The following is a 21,376-nucleotide window of genomic DNA, read 5'->3' as shown; positions in this document are numbered from 1 at the left end:
TACTCTTTCTATGATCATACCAGAGCTACCATAAATCCTAGATAGCCATCACCCTCTAAAATAGACCAGCCCCAGGAGCTGTTATGACATGCTCACTTTCTACATCAAAGACCCAAGTCTGATCCTTCTTCATCCCCCCCCCCCACCCAGCGACCAAGGAGGGCGGGACTTAAGTCTCCAACCCTGGGCTTAAGTGGACTCACATGTGACCGAGGAGGATCCAGTTCCAATACAATTTGCTAGAGATCCCTACCCACATGCCAGGCCAGCCCTTCCTCAATCAGGGTGGGTGGTGCTGGTTGCCTCCCTGAGCTACCCCTCCTGTGCTGGGTGGGGCTCAGCACTGGTATATAAAGGCTAGGCAGGGAGGAGGTATTATGCTGCATCTGCTCTGGAGTTGTAGAAGAGACAGGTAAGGGCTTGTAATGCTCTTAGTCTGTCTATGGGGGTGGCTTTCCAAGTTATAATTAAATATAATTTGAGTGTGTCAAACTCTAGGCTTGTTTGCTCCCTGATAAGAGCTTGGTAAATGGACTCTGACTGCTTTAGCTTTCTTCTTTTCTTATAGTGCCAGGCAAACTGCCTGGCAATTCAGTGATACTAAGGGACTAACCTGCTGTCTGGAAACTCACAGACTAGCCTGTAACTGGCTGGGCTGTGCAGCTGACTTGTATTGATCTGCCTAGCACAGAAAAGATTTATTGTAAGTGCTGGGTTCCCCCCCCCCTCACCTTTCCTTATAGTGTAAGGGTTGATTCTCAACACTAACTGTTTAAGCCTACAGGTGAGACTTCACATTTTAAACACCTTCACCCTGTAACAGGTGTGTCCTGCCAGGAGGGTTCAAAGCAAACTACTCCAAGTAACAGAAACTGCCTCTTAATAGTGTGACCTCACGACTCACTCAGTAGTTAATATGGGTTTTTTATGTGTTCTAGCTCTGGGGTCTCAACTTTGACACCTTCAGTTTTTAACCCTCCTGAGTCCCAGCCAGAGGAGGGAAAACTTGGCTCTAGACTCCCCTGCGGTTCCTATTCATTTGCCTGCTGTGTTTGGAGCCAATTGTGTCTCATGATCCCCGAGTCTGACTCATGGCTTGTTTAAATATTGGAGGCTGGTAATGCTACTACAATGACTGGCCTTGTGGCTTCCTTCCTCAGTGGCTGCATTGAGTCCCTTCATGGCTCTGTCTCCAGCTTCACTCTGAAGATGAGTGTGGGGAAGGTGCTTAGCTCTTCTAATCAGAGCTAGGCTTCCTTGCTCAGCTGTTGTGAACACTGCTCTAACACAATCAAATGGCTGTGAGGTGTGGAGGGGCTGGCTTCTCCCCCACCTTATGGGGGATGGAGGGTTATGGTGTGAGAATTAATCTAACAATCCACCACTGACTACCCCGGCGCTGGTCTGAGCAGTGACCCTGACTCCAGTTAGCAGCTGGCAACTGAAAATGAAAACGGTGACACAATCCTAGCCAAGCAGGAGGTATCAAAAAAGCAATGAGCTTCTCTGGGGCGAAGGCCACTGTTATTTATAGCAGCAGGGGCCTTGGTGGCAGCTTGTTTTGCAATCCAGACTGGAAGGTCTGGGGAGTGTAAGTGCAATCACATCCTCCAGCCCAGGGGATCTGCAGGGATGTTACTCAATGCATTGTGCTGTTGAACCTCCCAGGGTCCAACACAATGGAATGACCCCCAGAGGAGGCTGCAACTAGGCTCTTGCTGTTGGCCTCTGAGCCTTCTTTATGGCCCTAGCATTTACTCAAGCCTTATCTTCAGTGCTGGCGGCTTAACTAGTGAGTTTCTATATCCCTTCTAATCAGTTTCACCAGATTCCGCCATGGCTTCTAATGACCCCAGTGCTGCTTCCCCAAAGGATGAGGAGCAGGAGCAGGAGGTAGGTACATGCTGGGCGCTTGGGCTGTAAGGTCTCTTTGTGGTGGGTCTACTGGCCTCTGCTAGGAAACTGGAGCTGGGCCCCTTAGCCAGGAAGTCACAGCGGTGACTGCAATAAGAAGGCTAAGTGCAGCTTCTCAACCCTTCACCTGAACAAACCGGGAGGCGAGGGGCTTCTCCAAACAGCATTGCACTGGTATAATGTTGGTTTACATTTACACCTAAAGTAGCTAAACTAGCACAAAGCCATATGTGGCTCCTCCCTTGCTCTAGGAGAGCCTTCATATAATATAAATTATTCTCTACTGACTCCATGTAAACCAAAGTAACCCTCTCTGAAAATGTGCCCACAACATTTTGCCTTGGCTTAAGGATAGAGCGACTTTCTCCTGTTGATCTAGGGCTTGTTGGCTTCCTGCTTCGGCAGCACAAACCTCTCGGGGTGGGGATTCTGGAGGGGTACAATGAGGCCAGATCTACACTATAAACTTAGCTATAACTGTCGCTCAAGGGGGTGGGGAAAAATCCTGAGCCCTGCCGTTCTACCTACCTAATGCCATGTGTGCACAGCACGATGTCAACCTTCTGCTGTTGACACAGCTACTGCCTCTTGCGTGGTGGACTAACTCGGCAGAAGCTCTTGTGTCCCCATAGTAGTGGCTTTCCTTTGGCACAGCTGCTTGCTGCACTAATTAAGTGTAGACCTGCCCTGGAGCTTTCGTGAAGAGATTTTTTTTCTTCCTTTCTGGGCTTGTTCTTTACTAGGCCTGGTCTCACATATGGAAAATCCTGGTAATAGGACACTGGATCTGTCTAAATGCTCCTGGCAGTAGAGAGGGGAGCACTTGGTGAGCTGGAAGTGGTGGGAGTAGATAACCCTCTGAGAATGGCTCCCTCTAGGCCAGATCAGCTGACAGACCCCAGCTACTGATGGCAGGGCCCATGACTCTGCTTGGAAGGGGAGACTGCATGGTAGTCTGCACCCTGTTTACCTTACTGCCTTCTCTCCCCTAGAACATAGCAAACCGGGTGGCCAACCTGCCCTTGGTCAGCTCCGCCTACGACATGGTCTCCACAACCTATGCCTCCACCAAAGAGAACCACCCGTACATCAAATCTGTCTGCGATGTGGCAGAGAAAAGCATGAAGACCATCACTGCAGCCGCGGTCAGCGGCGCCCAGCCAATCCTGACCAAACTCGAGCCGCAGAGTGAGTAACAGTGTGTGGGGTGGCATGGCCCCAAGTGAGATGTGAAGGGCACCATGCTCTGCCCTCCTTCCCAGGGTGTCAGGCAAAGAGCCTTCCTCCCTGCCAGAGGGAGGAGTCTGGCTTTTCACATTCAAAGAGATTGGCTGGCTAAGGAACCTCTCCTGCTTCCATAGAGGAACATAACCCAGGCCACTGAAAGCTCCAGCTGGAGGGTTTATGGAGGTGGAAGTTGACCCTTTCACCAAGGGTTCTGTGGATGTTGGAGTATAGTGTGGGACAACTTTGTACTGTGTCTTAAGCTCAGAGCTGTGCTGACAGGTAGAATTCCTGCATCTGCCAGGCCTCTGCAGCAACAGCATCCAAGTAGAATAATGGAGCTGGTCCAGTTCTCAGCCCATTCCAAGCAGTTGCAAATCAGCTCGCCCTTGTACCTACTGAGCAAAGTCTTGCCCCCCTTCAGAGGCCCCATGCGTCAGGTTCTCTTGCTTCATAAACTTGCATTTTTCCCAGCTTCCCAGAACTTGGTGTAATGGCTGGGGCTCTTCATGTGAGAAGCTAAACTGGCTTTTTTCTTAAGTTTCCACAGCAAATGAGTACGCATGCAGGGGACTGAACAAGCTGGAGGAGAAGCTGCCAATCCTTCAACAGCCAACAGACCAGGTAACTCCCTCTCAGCTTCAAAGCCTTTGTAAAGGCAGGGGGAGCAGTGACTTCAGCTCAAGCAGGAGAGTTTAGCAATGAGCTCTAAGACAGAACAAGGAGCAGAGCTACTGGGCGGGGGGGAAGGTGGCTTGATCCGCTGACTAGTGACGGCAGCAGCTTAGCGTGGGGCAGAAGCAATCCATTTGCTCCTGGGATGTATCATGGCCACTCTGAATTGATGCCCCTGCTGTTAGATCTCTGCATCTGTGGAACACCCTAGTGCGAACCTTCCAGGGTTCCATCAGCACCGCATGACTGCTGTAAACTTGCTCTGACGTAGTTCTGGACAATGCAAATGTGTCTAATCTAGATGGGGGCCCTTAAGGAAGAATTAAAAATAAGGGTAGAGATCAAACCTCAGGTCCTCCTCTTGGACAATGGGGAGGGAAGCAACCCCCCTGCTCTGCAATATTCCAACCCTGGCTTGAGGTCTCATCTGACCTCTCTAGATCCTCTCCAATACCAAAGACCTGGTGACTGCCACAGTGACTGGTGCCAAAGATGCAATGAGCAACACCATGACCGGGATGGTGGATATGACCAAAGGGGCTGTCCAGGGCAGTGTGGAGCTAACCAGATCAGCAGTGACCAGTGGTGTGAACACAGTCATGAGCTCAGCAGTAGGCCAGATGGTGGTGAGCAGCATGGGTGCTGTGCTGAGCAAGTCAGAAGAGCTGGTGGATCACTACCTTCCTATGACAGATGAGGAACTAGGTAAGAAAGCAGCAGCTGCTCCCTTTCTATGCACTACAGAAGGAGGTAGCATGGACAAGGGGGTGTGAAGAGAAAAGCTGGGTCTGTCTGGCTAATGCCAGCTGCAGTTGGGTTCATGGGTTCAGTTGAAGCCATCCAGCCTACAAGGCTGGATTTAGTTTCCTGATAACTGTGCAGACCTTGAGGCTCCTTATTAAGCCCTGGAAGAAACTACTGCAGTCTCCAGAATAGAATGAACACAACCTCTGTACCTGGGGCACCCTGCTAGCTTCCCCAGAAGATGGTGTCTGTTGTAAGGTGGGAAGCATAGCTGGGGGTGAGAAGAGCAGCCTCTCCCTCAATGCCTGTAAGCCTCAAGAGTACTGTTCCATACAGGGTGCTCTAACCATGGAGAACCACTAAAGGAGAATGGCTTGTGGCCAAGCCACCATCTAAGCAGGTGGCTAGACCATCTCTGCCTCTGAGGCTTGCAGACCCTAATAGAATGGGGCAGGGAGATGAGTGAATTGCTGGATCTCTTGGCCTCTCCTCCTTATGTAGAGGTCTAACCCAAATAGATACAGCTGGGGCAGTGTTGCCTAAGGGCTAGAGCACTAGAGTAGGCTTTGGCTAACCAATCTATTCCAAACTTTGCCCCAGGCCTGCCAGGTGCCCTTCAGCAAATCCCTTCATAGCAGAGCCGCTGCACCCACCCCCCAAGCCTCTGAAACAAGGATACTTGCTGCCTCTGGGGCATTGTTCTCCTGTGACCATCCCAGGGTCCAATCTGGCCTGTTCAACAGCAGTGTCTCCTGAATCTTCTAGCCTGTGGTGCCTTTGGCAGTCAGGCAGTATAAAACAGCCACTCCTGGTCTGCTCACACAGCCTTCAGCTCGTAAATTCACCCCAGCTGCACATGGGAGTGCTCCCGTGAACCCCAGCCAGGGCAACACCTGCAAGTTCTCAGCCCAGCCTTGTTCCCCAGATGTGCACCTTGCCCTGCTCTGTATTCTCCTGGACCATGCAAGTGCCTAGGTCATCCGCCATCCCAACACTGGGAAATGATGCACCATCCTTATCCCAAAAACATTCCCTGCCCCCAGTCTAATCCAAACACCCGAAGATCCACTGCCCAGGATATAATAGGCTAGGGGAGGCTCAGTCTCCCCTGCCACCAGACCCCCCAAAACCCTGCAACTCAGGGTGAAGTTTTGGCTGTATTTATGCCCCATGCAGGTTCTGGGGTGGCTGAGGCCACAGTATTTGTTCAGTTTCCTGGGTTCATCCATAAACTCCCTGGACTCCAGGGGGATTGCAGATGAACCCAGGAAGCTGAGTAGCAAATACCACTACCTCAGGACCCACATGCAGCATAAGGAAAAACTGCTTCCCCCCCACAGTGGCTTGGTGTGGGGAGGGAGGTGCAGCTGTGGCTGACCTGGAGAGCTATGAGCCGCCCCCCTCCTCTGTCCATGGCAGGGGATCTCAGGGGCTCCAGCTGTAGGGATGGGTGGGAGGGGCTGGCCTCCCCTCAGTGGGGCTCTGCCTGCTGTCCATGGCGAAGAGGAAACAATACAATAGATCAGGTGACAAGGCACAAGTCAGAATTCATTACAAAAGAAGGGGGGGGGGGGAATGACACACTCCAGCTAATGCCTTCCAGCCTAGGCTCCCTCCCCTTAGTTCGGTGTCATCAGCCAGTTCCTGAAGGCCCTAAGCAGATGAGATGGGAGGTGGAGCGGTGCTCTGGAGGTCAGTCTCCTATTCTACCTCTCTCCCCTCTGAGGATTTGCACTGTATGGGGCGCAAAGCCTCCTGGGTACATGAGACTCAAACCGTGACCCAAGGTCCATGTCTTGGTACAGCTTTCCCCACCGGGGGAGCAGGCTGGATATGTGAGTTAGTCTCTGAGGAAAATGCCTAGAATTACAACTGTCCTGGGACAATCCTACAGTAGAAAGGACACAAGTCATCAGGATGCTGCTGTGTCACAGATGGCAGTTTACAAATGATGCCTCAGGCACACTTAAGGCAAAATAATTTGACTATAGAAAAGTGAACATGGGGTACAGGGTGTCCCACCCCCATAGACACGAAGGGCTACATCCGCTTAGTATGCTTTACTCTAAGCAGGTTACCAAGCGAGAGGCAGGTAAGGGCATATCCCATACTGCCCTCGCCATCTCCTCCACCTGGCACCACTAACCCTCCACTCTCTGCCTCCAGCCAAACTGGCCACCTCTGTGGAAGGCTTCGAGATGGCATCCGTGGAGCAGCAGAGGCAACAGCAGAGTTACTTTGTGCGCCTGGGGTCCCTGTCCACCAAGCTCCGCCACCGAGCCTACCAGCACTCCCTGGGCAAGCTGAGGAATGCCCGGCAGAGCACCCAAGAGGCTCTGTCCCAGCTCCACCAAACCATAGAACTGGTAGGAATGCAGCTGTGGGCCATGCACAGCCCCCCCATACTCCTCTGAAGCTCCTCCTGCCACTCAATGACTTGGCACAAACCAGGTTACAGGAAAGTGGCCAACACAGCAAGGTCCCTTCCTGGTGCTGATGACAGATGTCTCTCTTCCCTTCCAGATTGAGAATGCCAAGCAGGGTGTTGATCAGAAGCTCCGTGATGGCCAGGAGAAGCTGCACCAGATGTGGTTGGAGTGGAGCCAAAAGCAGCCGAGTCAGAGTAAGGAGATGGGCTCTGTGCAGCCAGAGGTAGGTCACGAGAGGGTGACTCCAGTCTACAAGTAACCACTTGACATGGGGGAAGTCTAGTGTCTAAACTGACTTCCTACTTGATCCCTGTTTGCAGCAGGTAGAGGAGCAGGCATTGGCCATGTCCCGCAGCCTAACCCAGCAACTGCAGACCACCTGCCTGACTCTGGTGTCCAGCCTGCAAGGCCTCCCTGCTGACCTCCAGGACAAGGCGCAACTGGTTCGTCACCAAGTCCAAGAACTACATGCTTCATTCTCCACTGCCAGCTCCTTCCATGACTTGACTGGAAGTGTCTTGGCCCAGAGCCGTGAACGAGTGACCAAGGCCCGCAAGCTGGTGGATGAGCTGATGGATCATGTGATGCATAATATCCCCCTTTCTTGGCTAGTGGGACCCTTTGCCCCATCAGGCAAGCAGCAGGAGGAAATAGAGATGGAGTAGTGTCCTGCAGATACCCAAACCCCCAAGAAGCTCTGGGCTTAGGAGTGCCCCTTTGAGTCTTCAATCTGGGATGGTAACTCATGCCACTTGTCACTTCCTGTCACATCTAGCCTGGCTCTCTAGCTAGATAGCAGCACTTGCTGTTCTAAGTGCCTCAATCCTGGCATCCCTCATGCCTTGCTTAGGTCTGGTCTTATTGCACTAAACACTTGGGGAGGAGAAACTATTCTGCATCTCATGGGGGTGGCTTAGTCTCCCAAACCTGCCTGTGGACTGAGTTGGGCTTGCCAGCAAAACTAACTCCCTCTGATTAGTCAAGTGACCCCAGAATGGGATCTAAGGCCCAGCTTTCAAGCTGGGGTGCCTTGTTTGCCATCTCTAGGCAACAGCCTGAGTCTTCAGAGCATCTGATTTCTCACCACCCCATCAGTGACTTGTGGGTGCCCAGCACCTCTGAAGCTTAGACCACTTCTATTTAGCCACCAGAGCCAAACCCTGGCCTTGTCTTCTAGACTTTTAAAACAGACCCCTTCACTCAGGTGGGTAGCACTGGGCAGTCAGAGGTTAGCATGTGTTGTGTTAATTTAGTGGCCTGAAAATCCTCCAGAATCCTAGTAAAGAGCTAAATCCTTGGCATGGGAGCTGCCATCTTATGACCCAACTGGGTGTTTCATATGAAACATTAACTTTAGATCCCAAGCAAATGTGGCTTAGCCAGGTAAATGATATACAAGCTGCTCCTGCTGTGGGGAGGAAGTGGTCACTTAAGTGCCAAACAACCACCACTGACCCAAGTCAGGCTGACTAGTTTGGGGTCTCTCCACTCAATCAAGGAAACCTTTGTTATAAGAGACCAGTGCTCTTCTAGGACTACTCCTAATGGCTAATGTAGGATTCCCTTCCTGCCCAATACAAAGTGCCCTGGCCCCTGTATCGGGTAAGAACACGTTGCTCACAATAAAGCTGTATGTGCATTGAAAGAGGCCTCTGCTTGTTTTGTTCTGAGTGAGATGCTCAGGTATGAAGGTCCATGACCATTCTCCCTCCCTGGCATGTCTAGCTTGCTGGGGGAAGCTGTCTTCAGCATTGCTGGTGCATGTGAGGGCCTTCCTCCAAGAGTGTGGATTCTCCCCTCCTACCAACAATCACCTCCCCAGCTTCTTGGGGCTAGGAGTCTATCCTCATTAGCACCTTGAGGAAGCCAAGGGCTGGTCAGTGCTTGAGACGAACTAGGGCATGTTGAGTTGCTGTCACTGCTCCTCATAGGCCATCTAACTAACTTTAGCCATGGAGGTAAACCCCAGAGGTGATTCTTGAAATGGCCATAATCTGCAGTCAGCATTGGTCTCCATGTCCTACGTTTCCCCTTGCCCCAGAGATCTCTGCTCAGGGGTAATGCTGTCTAACTTTACACTACCTTTCCCTTCCCGTAGCAGGCCTTGCAACAAACTCTGGAAGGGCATTTGGGCCACATCTAGCAATCTGAAATTCAGCCTTCTGTCCTTACTACTGCACTCCCCTGACTTGCTCCCTCTCTGGAGCAGCCCATCTGGGGTGCAGATGGCTGCATAAAACTTAGGCCTCACTTAGTCTCTCAAGTGGGACTGCAGTGGCTGCATCTTTATTGAACCAGAGGCATTTAAAGCTCAGGTTTAATGCAACCACCCACTTGACAAGAGGTGGGCACATGACCATGTTGGGGAAAGGACCTCTAGAGAGGGAGAGCAGGGGGGATGCAAAGGGGTTACTGCTGATGTAGCAAAGACTGTCCTGGTGTTAGGAGGCATGGGACCAGTGCTGGCCAGCTGTAGCTTGCTGAGGTCTGTCCCTTAGCACAGCTGCTGGCATTGTTGTCTGGCAACCAATATTAACTCCACTGTGATAGATTCAATGGGTATTATAAGTAACAATTAGTGTGTAGGCTGGAGCTTGGAGGATGAAAATAAGATTTCCTCATGGTCCACATGCATGGCTCATCTTCCTCTCAGGAGCGTGAGGCACATCCTCTGGCATAAAAACAGCCAGCATCCAGAAAGTATCCTGGCCAAACTAAGGTTACACAGGCAACCAAATTCTCTCTACTGTTGAAATTTTAATGTGAGTGAGCGAAGATCACTGCACACAGCATAGCTACTGCAAAAGCAAGGAATGGAGGTGTTAAGGCAGCTAATGTAACATACCTTTGTGTTCCTCCAGCTAGACTCTCACATCTGCAGTGGACCAGCCCCTATTCAGCACATCACAACCAGGGAGGTCTCGTTCTTTGGAGGCTAGAATTGGGGATGTAAATGAATCATCAGGTTGCAAACAGAATGTTTGTGCTCAATAAGAGAAGTAAATGGGTCCGTAGGCTAAGAGGACACAATGTCTGAGCCAGCTAAGATAAGAGGGAGAACACACAGTGAACTATTCACTATGAATGAGATAAAAAAGGAAGTTAGGAATGTGGAGAGGAGGTAACGGGGAAGTCAAACTGTGGTGGAAAGCCTGTGCTGTGCAGGGATTGCTTCCTCCAGAGTAACCCAGCCAAAAATGTGTAATGCAAGGTATAGTCAATGCAATGAGCTGTGTATAAAGGGAGAAGGTTTCACTGTAACTTGGGAGTTATGATGTACCCTGCTGCCATCCCTCAACCCCGTGTTTGAGTCTGATCAACTCGGTGTAGCACAGCTGTATGCCATCAATACCTGAGTTCTTGGGAAGCCAAGTGGAAAGAGAGCGCAGCGGGAATCCCAACATCCCAATCCCAGGGGGGAGCAGCCTTCCACTCAGCAGCTCCTGGTGGAGCTGTCTCACTTGGCACACATAAGAGTTCATAGGGCCAGAGCATGAGGCTGACTCGTCTAGCTGGAAATATGGGATAACAAGGTTCAAGGCTCTGCTCTGCCCAGTCTGGAGCAAGGACTGGAAGCTGGGTCTCCTAGCCCCCAGCTGAGAGCTCCAGCCACTGGGCTACTGCTGTCAGGGGGCAGGGGGCAGTTCTTGGATTTATTTATTGTCAGAAAAATTTCAGTGGTGATGTGCACTGGAATGAAAGTGAATTTCAACACCCCTGCCCCATGTTTTCAGGCGATGGGACGGTGGTTTGCCAGGCAGCCCTCATTCTAGCTTCCTGGATGCTGCTCATGCCCCGTCCACTGCATTTGCGGCTCAGTGTGCTTAGTAGCAGGAGGTGTGTCCACTGGAAGTCTGCCCAAAGCAGGAGCGTGCTGATCTCTGCATTCTGGGGAGGGGAGCAAAGGGGGGGCACTGCCTCTGGTTTCCTCCCCTTCCCTGAAAGGGCCAGGAGAGGCTGGAGCAGTGACACTGTGATGAGTCACGCCATGTCATAATGACTCAATAGCATGATGCAAGCCGCTGCCTTGGAGCTGGGTGGATTCCTATCAGGGCCTAGGTACCTGCTGGACAGCAGCCCCACTGGGCTTGGGGCTGGAACAGGCCTTTCCAGCCCCTGGCCAGATGAGCAGAGACCATGGCTGAGTGTGAGTAGAAATGATTTTTCGAAGGCAAAGTTGACACTCTGATTACAAAGAGTCTGGCATGAACTGGTCTCCTGAACTGAACTGCCTTCTGCTGCCGAATCTCCATTGACTTCCCCCCTTCTCGCTGCTCTAGGGAGCAAGTTAATGTCCTTGGCCCTAAAACTTCCCCTAACGATTGGCCTTCTCGGCTCCAGCCGGGCTCACCCACCTGCTGCCGATGTCCTAGGAGACACTGAGCAGACGCAGCCTCTTCTCACTGTTTCATGCACCTGTGCAATATACTTTTCGGCCATAAATTAACATTTGCTAATTAGCAGTAGGAGTGAGCATGAGCTGACTGCCAGGAAGCTGTGTTTTCCTTGGGCTGCGTGATGGTAGGGAGGAGCGTCTCTTGAGAGCAGTGGGAAGACCCAGGCAAAGGCCCAGCTAGGAGCCCTCTGCAGCACCAACTTCTCTAGCACCGTCCATCTGGCAGAGTTCAAAGCCCAAGGGGCCACCCGCTCATTTCGTCTGACCTCCTATATAGCGCAGGCCGTCAACCCCGCCCCGCGCCCTAAACCCTCCAGCCACCGTGAGACCAAAACATTCCAGCCCAGCAGAGCCTAGCCCGGGGTCGGCAACCTTTCAGAATTGGCGTGCCGAGTGTTCATTGATTCACTTTAATTTAAGGTTTCGCGGGCCAGTGATACATTTTAACGTTTTTTAGAAGGTCTCTCGCTATAAGTCTATTTATTATATAACTACACTATTGTATGTAAACCAGGTTTTCAAAATGTTTAAGAAGCGTCATTTAAAATTAAATTAAAATGCTGATCTTATGCCGCCGGCCCGCTCAGCCCGCTGCCGGTCTGGGGTTCCGTTCACCTAGGCCGGCAGCAGGCTGAGCGGGGCCAGCAGCTGGGACCCTGGCTGGCAAGGGGCCGGCAGCCAGAACCCCAGACCGGCAGGGGGCTGAGCGGGGCCGGCGGCCGGGACCCTGGCTGGCAAGGGGCCGGCAGCCAGAACCCCAGACCGGCAGGGGGCTGAGCGGGACCTGCGGCCGGGACCCTGGCTGGCAAGGGGCTGGCAGCTAGAACCCCAGACTGGCAGCGGGCTGAATGGGGCCAGCAGCCGGGACCCCGGCTGGCAAGGGGCCGGCAGCCAGAACCCCAGACCGGCAGCGGGCTGTGCAGGGCCGGCGGCTGGGACCCCAGACCAGCAGTGGGCTGAGCAGGGCCTGCGGCCGGGACCCCAGCTGGCAAGGGGCTGGCAGCCAGAACCCCAGACAGGCAGTGGGCTGAGCAGGGCCAGCAGCCAGAACCCCAGACAGGCAGTGGGCTGAGCAGGGCCAGCAGCCAGGACCCCAGCTGGCAAGGGGCCGGCAGCCAGAACCCCAGACAGGCAGTGGGCTGAGCAGGGCCAGCAGCCAGAACCCCAGACAGGCAGTGGGCTGAGCAGGGCCAGCAGCCAGGACCCCAGCTGGCAAGGGGCCGGCAGCCAGAACCCCAGACAGGCAGCGGGCTGAGCGGGGACGGCGGCTGGGATCCCAGACCAGCAGTGTGCTGAGCGGCTCAGTCCACTGCCGGCTCCTGCCAGCCAGGGTCCCGGCTGCCGGCCCCGCTCAGCCCCGCTGCCGGTCTGGGGTCCCGGCCCTGCCCACGTAGAGTGGGTACCTATCTTCTCCCTGGTTCTAGCCCATTCTCTTCCCACTGAGCTGAGGGTGGGAGTGCGCTGAGCACAGGGCTGGGGGTGAAGGAGCAGGCTGGGGGTTGGGGTGCAGGTCTGGCCAGGAGCTAGAATGAGGGAGGGGGCTCAGGGTTGGGGCAGGAGGTTTGGGTGTGGAGCGCTTACCTGGGCAGCTCCCATTTGGTGCGAGGGGTGCAGGTCAGAATGTGGACATGGGTGTGTGCAGGAGCTCCCGTTTGGTGCTCAGGGTGGGGGCGGGAATGTGGGGGGTGCAAGAATCAGGGCATGGGGTGTGGGGGGGCTGGGTATGTGTGGGTGGTGCAGGAGTCAGGGCAGAGGGCTGGGGGTGTGTGAGGAGGGTGCAGGAGTCAGGGCTGGGGGGGGCTGGGTATTTGTGGGGGGTGCTGGAGTCAGGGCTGGCGTTGTGGGGGGGTGCAGGGGTCAGGGCACGGGGCAAGGGTGTGGGGGGGTGCAGGGGTCAGGGCAGAGGGCTGGGGGTTTTTGAGGGGGGTGCAGAGGTCAGAGCAGAGGGCTGGGCGGTGTGGGGGGTTCAGGAGTGAGGGTAGAGGGCTGGGGGTGTGTGAGGGGGTTCAGGGCAGAGGACTGGGTGGCGTGGGGGGTTCAGGGTCAGGGCAGAGCGGTGTGGGGGGTTCAGGGCAGAGGGCTGGGGGTGTGTGAGGGGGTGCAGGGGTCAGGGCAGAGGGCTGGGCGGTGTGGTGCAAGGAGAGAGCGGTGGGCGGGGGGTGGAGAAGATCAGGCCAGGCCGGGCCGGGCCGGGGTCCCCGGCAGACAGCAGCGTGCCATTAAAAACTGGCTCGCCTGCCGTCTTTGGCATGCGTGCCGTAGGTTGCCGGCCCCGGCCTAGACTATGATGTGCCACAGGCAGAGAACAGGCACGACCAAGGTGCCCCTGTGCCCTCATCCTGGCACATAACCTGCTCCCCCACGTTGCAGAGGAAGGTGAAAACCCTGCAAGGCCCCTGCTAAACTGACCTGAGGAAAAACTCCTTCCTGACCCCCCAGACGGCCATCGGTTACGCCTGTGCCTGTGAGCGAGCACCAGTCAGCCAAGCACCCGAGAGGGAGAATGCTCTGCACCCCTCAGAGCTCTGGCCCATCGTACACATATGGAGAAACCCCTGCCAGGGCAGAGGCTGAGTTAACGCACCGGTATTACAGCAATGCCTTCATCCCGGTGCCGTGGCCTTAACCTAGCCTTTCCCCCCCCACAGTTCTCATTGCACAACACCTGTGGAGGCTGTTACCCACAAAGGGACGGTTGGTCTTGTGGTTAAGTGTGACTCAAGAGACCTGGCTTCTATTCCTGCCTCCGCCACCGATGGTGCCCAACCTTGGGCAAGTCGCTAACTCTCGGCCTGCCTCAGTGTGCTCATCTGATGATGCTCCTGCTTTCTCCTCCCTCTTCACCTGTCTGCTCTATTTAAACCGTAAATCCTCTGGGGGCAGGGACTGTCTCTCAAGGTTGATGTACAGCCCCTAGCGCAACAGGACCCTGTTCTGCTTTCTAGCTAGTCTGGGCAACTTTTTCCCTGACCTGCCTTATCTTCCCCATTCTGTCCCATCAGCAAGTGTGGATGTCACTTTGCCAGCCAGTGAAAATGGACTGAAGGCAGCTTCCTCCGACACTGGACTGAAGACGGCTTCACTAGAAAACAGGGAACAGCAGGTAGGTAGATCCTGGGCATCCTGACAGTGCCACACTGAGCCTGTGAATGGAGATCGATGCGGGGGGGATTTAGGGGTGAGATCCCTTGTACCTAACGATACACACTGTGCCCACAGTTCAAGTGCTAGCTGTCTGCCCCAGGGCAGTGGCTGGGACCTGGTGCCCGAGAAACAAGGCCCCGGGCTCTTTGTCTTGGGAAGGAGATTTCACCAATGAATGGCCCACCATGGGGATGGGCAGCTGCCCAAGGCACCCCGCTGGCTTAGAGAAGGGAGAGCCCATTCACATACCCAGACACAGTGCAGGGGGAAGAGCCTTTCGCTCTCCCCGTACAATGCCCTGACTCAGAAAGTCCGGACTTCCAGCAGTGTCGCAGGGTCAGAAAGCCTAGGGCCGTTCCCCTGGGTGGGAATGGGAGCTGGTACAAGCCAATCCTATTTCCTTAACTCCCACCCCGGTGGCTATTTTCCTTGGTTTAGTTTGCAGTGAACAGGGTGGTCAGCATGCCCTTGGTCACCCCAGTTTACGAGCTGACCCCTGCTACCTCCATGCAAGACAGCTGCTCCATCACCGAATCCACCTGCAAGGTGGCAGAGAAAGAAGCAGAGCCCGGCACCGCTGGAGCACTGACTCTGGCTGAACGGGGATCTCAGAGTGAGTCGTGGGTCGGTGGCCAGAGCTTGGGGAGGAGGAGGGGAACCTGAGAATGAAGCTGGAGCCTGCAGCCCCTGGGAGAAGCCGGACTGGTTTTGGTCCTTTCCCTCAAGTGTTCTTGCACCGTGAGCTCCCAGGAATCAGGGCCGTTGCTGGTCTTCATGTAGAAGACCAGTCTCTGCTCTCTAGGGGCGTGGAAGCATCATTCCGAGCGCGGATAGATCTGACGGAACCAGCCCACTAAAAACATCAGCAGAGCCAGGGCTGCACCAGCGGCAGGACAGAGGAGCTGCCCTGTGCACACTCCCAGTTGCAACCCTAGGAGCATCCTTGGGACAGCTAGTCCGGCCGCGCAGCTGTTATTAGCATGCTGGCTCGAGGACAGCCAGCGTGCATATGTCTCCTGCCCGGATCTGAGGGGGACCCTCTCTGTTCGCCTATCACACTCTGTTACGGACAGGGGCTCAGCCCCACTCCCTGGGGAACAGCTGTTTGAGCAGCAGAAATTCCAGATCTTGCAGGGTATTCACACTCCCTTTGGGAGCTTCCTAGAAGCGCCCATGTGATGCAGCAGAGAGATCACAAGCTGGGGAGTCGGAGGCAGGGCTGGAACGCAGCTGTCTTGCCCCAGAAAGTCAAGTCAAGCCCCAGGGAAGGGGAACCGGGAAGGGGAGGGTGACGCTGGCCCATCTGCAGGGGATACACTGAGCCGGGGGGGCGGGTGAAAAGCTCTAGGCAAGTGCTACGTGTGGCTTGATAGTCATTTAAAGCACAGAAGGTGCCACACGCAGATGCTGCCCCGCAGCCTGTGCCCGCTCCCTCGGCGGCTGCCCAGTGCTCCACAACGGCTCGTTAACCAACCACCCTGCTGTCTGTCCCAACAGCTGGGCCAGCCAAGGAGACCAGGAGCACCGGGCTGGATAAAGGGAAGCTGCCAGCCCCTCCACAGCCACGCACACAGGTAACCATGTCTGCCTCCGCAGTCTTCCTGGGAAGGGCATCTCCCACTGAGAGACGAACCCAGCCCAGGCGCGGGGGACTGGTCGGGCGACCTGCCGTCGGGACGGCCAAACACCGATTGCTATGGTAATGCAGGAACACCGACCGCTGGGAAGAGCTGCCCGTCTGGTACTTACGTGTCCTCCTTTTCCCAAGTCTCTGAGCACCTCATACTCTTTATCCAAACCCCGCCCCGAGGCAGGGCTGTTACCCCATTGTACAGATGGGGAACGGAGGCATAGGCAGGCTAAGTGACTTGCCCAAGGTCCCACAGGGAGTCAGTGGCAGAGCAAGGAAGGAAGCTTACACCAGTCAGTCGGGGGAACTCAGACATGGAGGCAGCAGTGGGAGCCCCCTTGCCTAGGCAGAAGGGTTGTTAGTGTCTTGGTGTGAGGGCCTCTCCAGGATTAGCAGGGGGAACTTGCCCTCCTGACCCACTGCCCTCTCCCTCCTCTGAGTCACTGCCAGGTCTCTCTCCCTGACCCCAGCTACTCCTGCTTCCAGGTGGTGACAGAGACAACAGAGCCGGTCTCTTTCAAAGAGACAGACGTTATGCTGGCAGCAGCCAGCACAGTGGGCAGAGCAAGGGGCGCAGGGCCCAGCAGTGGCCCCAAGGCGGCCCGGGCCAGCGATTCGAGCCATCCCCACATGTGGGGTGGTCCCCGAGCCGCCATGACCAACAGCCTACGCAGCCTCATGAGCTCTAAAGTGGGTCAGCTCTTCCTCCGCAGCGTGGACAGAGCGCTGGACAAGTCAGAAGAGCTGATGAATCGGTACCTGCCCCTGACGGAGAAGGAGCTAGGTGAGAAGCTGCCCGAAGCACCGCTCTTCTCAGGGGTGTTCTAAAAGGACTGAGTCCCCCAGATCTCAGCACCTCCCCGCTCCCAATGTACCCCCGCACCTGCACTAGGTGTCACCCCTTGCACCTGCCACTCCTGCAGCCGGTGGTCTCTGGACCTGCTTCCCCAAGGAACTCATTAAACGAGTTTCCTGAGGCTTCCTATTTACCTCCTGGGAAGTTGTATAGGCCCAGATCCTCCAAGGGACAGTATTTGGGCTCCAAACTTCCATTGAGATCAATGGCACTTAGGTACATAAATACCTGTGAGGCTCCGGACCATAGTTCCTGCCTCCTCCTTAATGTGGTGTCCACCTCTCTCTATCTCTCTCCAGCTGCACTCACAATGGAGGGGCTGGACGTCTCCGCAGCAGAGCACCGTACGAAGGGCTGCCTTGTGCGGCTGGGGTCCCTGTCCACCAGCCTGCGGAACCGGGCCTTCATGCTGATCCTGAATAAGCTGAGACAGACCAGACAGAACACCCACGAGAACCTCGCTCAGCTCCACCAGACTATCAACCTGGTAAGAACACGCCCGGCCCTCTCCTCGGCCTCCCGCCTGGGAGCCGCGTGGCCTCGGACTCCGCCAGATCGTGGTTAGCAGGGACGCTCGCTCGCCCCTCCCCGTCCAGCCTCCCTCTCCGCTCTTGGTCAGCTCACTGGGCCCAGCTGACTCCACGGTGCTTTCTCCACCCTGCAGATTGAACACGTCCAGCAGGAGAAGAAGCTTCGCAGCAGCCAGGAGATGCTGCACAGTATGTGGGGCCAGCGGAGCCAGAAGCAGGAAGGAGGCCTCCGGAGAGAACCAGGGGGCAGCAAGGACAGCGGCTCCCAAGCCAGCAAGAGCACAGATCACCACTCCCCCGCCAGCAGCAGCAAGGGCAGCAGCTCCACGCAGCTAGAGGTACCTTCACTAGAAACAGGGTCGAAAGCCAGCGACTGCGGCGTCCAGGCAAGCCTCACGTCACTAACTCTTCCTTTGCTGTCTCACGGCAGGTGGAATCCAAGACCTTGGCCATGTCCCGTAGCCTGACGCAGCAGCTGCAAGCTACATACCTGAACCTCTTATCCAATGTCAGAGGCCTCCCCACACATCTCCAGGAAAAGATGCAGCAGGTGCATCAGAACATGGCGGAGCTGCATAGGTACTTCTCCTCCGCCAACTCCTTCCAGGACTTGCCCGGCAGCGTCCTAAACCAGAGCCGGGAGAAGGTGGCCAAAGCTTGGGAGGCCTTGGATGAAGTGACGGATTTTTTGTTGCAGAACCCTCCCGTCACGTGGCTTGTGGAATCCTTGGTTTCCCTTGAAGGGGAGCTGCTGGAGACAGAGGAGAAGGATATATTGAAAGTCCTGAAACACTACGAGCCACAGGACTGCAAAGATGACTAGCTAGTCAGTTTCCACGTTCAGACCAACCAAACCCTTTGAGCGGACAGAGACCTAACCCTAACCCTCTACTAGGATCTTCGGTTTTACTCTAGCCCTCATGGATACACCCCAAATGTGACCCCCCCCCAAGTTAAATAGCAATATCCAATAAACGGATGGCTTTGTCTTCCACACATCCCAGATCTCTTCCAAGCTAAGACAGATGGTGCTAGTTAGCTGGCTTCCTGGTCATTGCAATTAACGGAACACCTAACTAATTCTCTCTCCAGCGCCCTTACCTTACACGTTTGTACTTGGCACAGTTCTATTCCTAAACGGTAATGCTCCTGGAATGAGTTATGGTCGGTTATTTCACCAAAGAAGGTGGAAGGGTAAGTAGTTGGCGCTCACCGGAGAAGCTCTGCCTTTTAAGAGCGAGCATCCTAGTCTCACCATTAAACTTGACTTCAAATGTGGACATGCTGCGATCTCAGACCCGCAGCCACCGCTGGCCTGGAACCCAACAACTCCCCACCACTGGTTTGGGACCGGAAGTGACGAATACCATAACTAAGCAAGATCACGGAGAGCATTTATTTTTTAGAAGGTTCTGGAATTTGGCCAGGACAGCAAGATTAACGACCTCCCTTCTCTGCTTCCATGGGCCATGAGCTCTCAGAGGGGCAGCCCTACCCATGGACATCTTGATGTGAACCTGGGGCATTGACACAATCATGACTTCCAGAGAAGGGCGTCACCCACTGAATTAGCAGCAGCCGCACTTCCTCCAGCACAGGCGTGTTCAAGGGAGGTGGCCCATTCACGTTCTCCTCTAGCTCGCTCCTGCTTAGCTCGGAGAACTCAGCCAGCAGGTGGTTGATTCCCCACAACGTCCAGGAGATTCATCAGGCTAAGGATGGACCAAAGCTCAACTGCCCGGCCGGCCTAATCACCCTGAAATGCGCACATAAGGAGGAGGGGTCTCAGATTCCGCCCTCCTGTCTCCTTGGGGCTGGGATGGGGCAGGCAGCTGCCCCAGTCTCATTTCCCCTGTGCCCACAACAGTCTCCTGCCCCAAAGTTCCTCCCCCTTTGCTCTCTTATCCCCCATGTTCCATCCCCCACATGCTCTTAGTCTGCTTCGTGCCCCCCACATTCCTCAAATTGCTGTTTCCTACCTAGCTCCCCACCCACGGCCTCCCTACTGCCTGCAGGGCCAGTCTCTGCATCTGCCTTTCCTCTACCAGAGCCTCACACAGGGACGACGGCACCAACTTGCCTGAGGGCGGCCTGACTTCCCACCTGTTGGCACTACGGGGAGATGGTAGCCACCGTTACCAGGGTCAGCCTCACTTCTGCTTACCAAAGTTAAGGGGCTAAAGAGGCCGTCGTGCTGAGGGCAGCCTCTGGCTTCAGGCCTGTTGACATGAAGGCACGATGGCGGTCATTTTGGCTAAGGGCAAAATTTCAGAGGGAGGCCGAAACCAACAGGGACCCTTTAAAAGCCACCCAAACATCAGGGGAGCTGGCGACATTTCTACCCTCCCCCACCCTGCCACACCCTTTCCAACTGAGTTCCCAGCCCCCAGCCAATTTCATCTCAGCTCCAACTGATGCCCTTCATTTTACACCCTGCTCCCCCCTTCACAGCCCTTCGTACCAATCCCCCATCTCCCTCGCCTGCAGAAGGCAGAGACGGGGTAGCGGGGGGAGGGGGCAGGGCTGGGAGAGCAAAAGCAATTTCACACACCTGTTCTGCCCCACACCCCACGCAGTTCCGAGCGCATAAATAGTCCCCCATCACCAAAGTAACTGAGCGCCTCACAATTTCCCCCCCCCTCAACACACACCTGTCGGGCAAGGCAGTGCTGTTACCCCCAGGGTAGAGATGGGGAACCGGAGCAACAAGAGGCGAAGCCAGTCTCAGCAGGAGCCTAGGGCGGATCAGGGACTTGGACCCTGGTCTCTCAAGACTGAGGCTGGTACCCTAACCACTGGGACAGCTTTTCTCCCTAGAGCAGGGACGCCTTTGCAGCTGTTTGTAGGGAGGGGAAGGCCAAGGGAGCACCTCCCCGGGAGGAGCGGTGTGGATCAATGGAGTCTCACCAGCCCCAGGAAGTGCCGTGGAGAATCAGCTAAGGTGATCACTAAGCCTGAGGGCTGCTCTAACTACACCAGGCCCGGGCAGGCCCCTTCTTGGTCCTAGAATACAGGGTGTACAAAGATGGCCTGATATCACCTTTAACCCCCACCCCAAGCATAGGAGCCGAGTAACTAAGAACCAGGCCCTAGTGGTGAAACTCACCCCCATGTAGGTCACCAGTGAATCTGGCCCATTCTTTGCAAAACACGACGGCTGATGTCTAGTGCTCAGCCAAATGCCACCAACCCTTACACAATAACTCGTTGGCTCCCCCACCTATAAAGCCAAAGGGGAGAGAATTAGCAAAGCAAGACTCCAGCCGTGGCACACCGCACGGTGCATTGACACACGCTCCCGGTGAGTACGTGCAGCGCTACACGGGGGGCCAGGTTAGCACGTTCACGAGCGATATACGAACGGCAGCGGCTTCCCACCAACATAACATGCGTCAGGCCAGCACATCCCTTAGCCCTGACTCACACTGACACTACCAGGATGGCACCAGCCTGGTTGCAACGGGCTCTAAGGAAAGAATAGGGCAGTAAGTCTTAGAACTAGGCATCCCCTCTGATTAGCAATCTCAAGCCTTACAAGACAAAGTGGTGTTGCGGGCAAGGGACTAGCCTGAGACTCAGGAGGGCCGGGTTCAATTTCTGGCTTGACCACAGATTTTTTCTGTGCCCTTGGCCACATCACTTAACTTCTCTGGGCCTCTCCCCCTTGTAAATGGGGGATGATGCTTTTCTGCCCTTCATCTTGTCTGCTTTTAGACTGTAAGCTCTTTAGAGCAGACAGCACTGCCTCTGAGGCTATGGCTACACTACAAGGCTTTGAACACAGAAGAGCGCTCTCCTGCCAACAAAAAACTTCCGCCCTCCACGAGCAGCCGC

At 55.0% G+C, this 21,376-nt stretch overlaps 2 protein-coding genes across 4 annotated transcripts; both read left to right on the top strand.

The window, feature by feature from the left end:
* Positions 1-316: 316 nt before the first annotated feature.
* On the top strand, positions 317-8,631 carry LOC125627285 (perilipin-3). 3 transcript variants are annotated; one of them, XM_075123181.1, is made up of 8 exons: positions 317-412; positions 1,820-1,887; positions 2,907-3,102; positions 3,680-3,762; positions 4,254-4,518; positions 6,724-6,923; positions 7,081-7,209; positions 7,307-8,631. In XM_075123181.1, exons 2-8 carry the CDS (start codon positions 1,837-1,839, stop codon positions 7,649-7,651), a joined length of 1,269 nt encoding a protein of 422 aa, XP_074979282.1. In that variant the 5' UTR covers positions 317-412; positions 1,820-1,836; the 3' UTR covers positions 7,652-8,631. The 3 variants fall into 3 exon arrangements, with proteins under 3 accessions (XP_074979282.1, XP_048687196.2, XP_074979283.1); XM_048831239.2 differs by having other exon boundaries at positions 1,820-1,893; XM_075123182.1 differs by lacking the exon at positions 1,820-1,887 and having other exon boundaries at positions 325-412.
* Positions 8,632-14,918: 6,287 nt separating this feature from the next.
* Positions 14,919-18,639, top strand: LOC125627103 (perilipin-3). Its single transcript, XM_048830909.2, has 5 exons — positions 14,919-15,139; positions 16,024-16,100; positions 16,643-16,940; positions 17,312-17,880; positions 17,973-18,639. The coding sequence occupies exons 1-4, from the start codon at positions 14,989-14,991 to the stop codon at positions 17,575-17,577; spliced, it is 792 nt and encodes a 263-aa protein (XP_048686866.2). The 5' UTR covers positions 14,919-14,988; the 3' UTR covers positions 17,578-17,880; positions 17,973-18,639.
* The last annotated feature ends 2,737 nt before the right edge of the window (positions 18,640-21,376 follow it).

This window comes from Caretta caretta, chromosome 25 (assembly GCF_965140235.1).
Source record: "Caretta caretta isolate rCarCar2 chromosome 25, rCarCar1.hap1, whole genome shotgun sequence".
Classification (NCBI taxonomy): Eukaryota; Metazoa; Chordata; order Testudines; family Cheloniidae; genus Caretta; species Caretta caretta.
The sequence above is the reverse complement of the archived record's forward strand: the minus strand, read 5'-3'. Positions and strand labels throughout refer to the sequence as shown.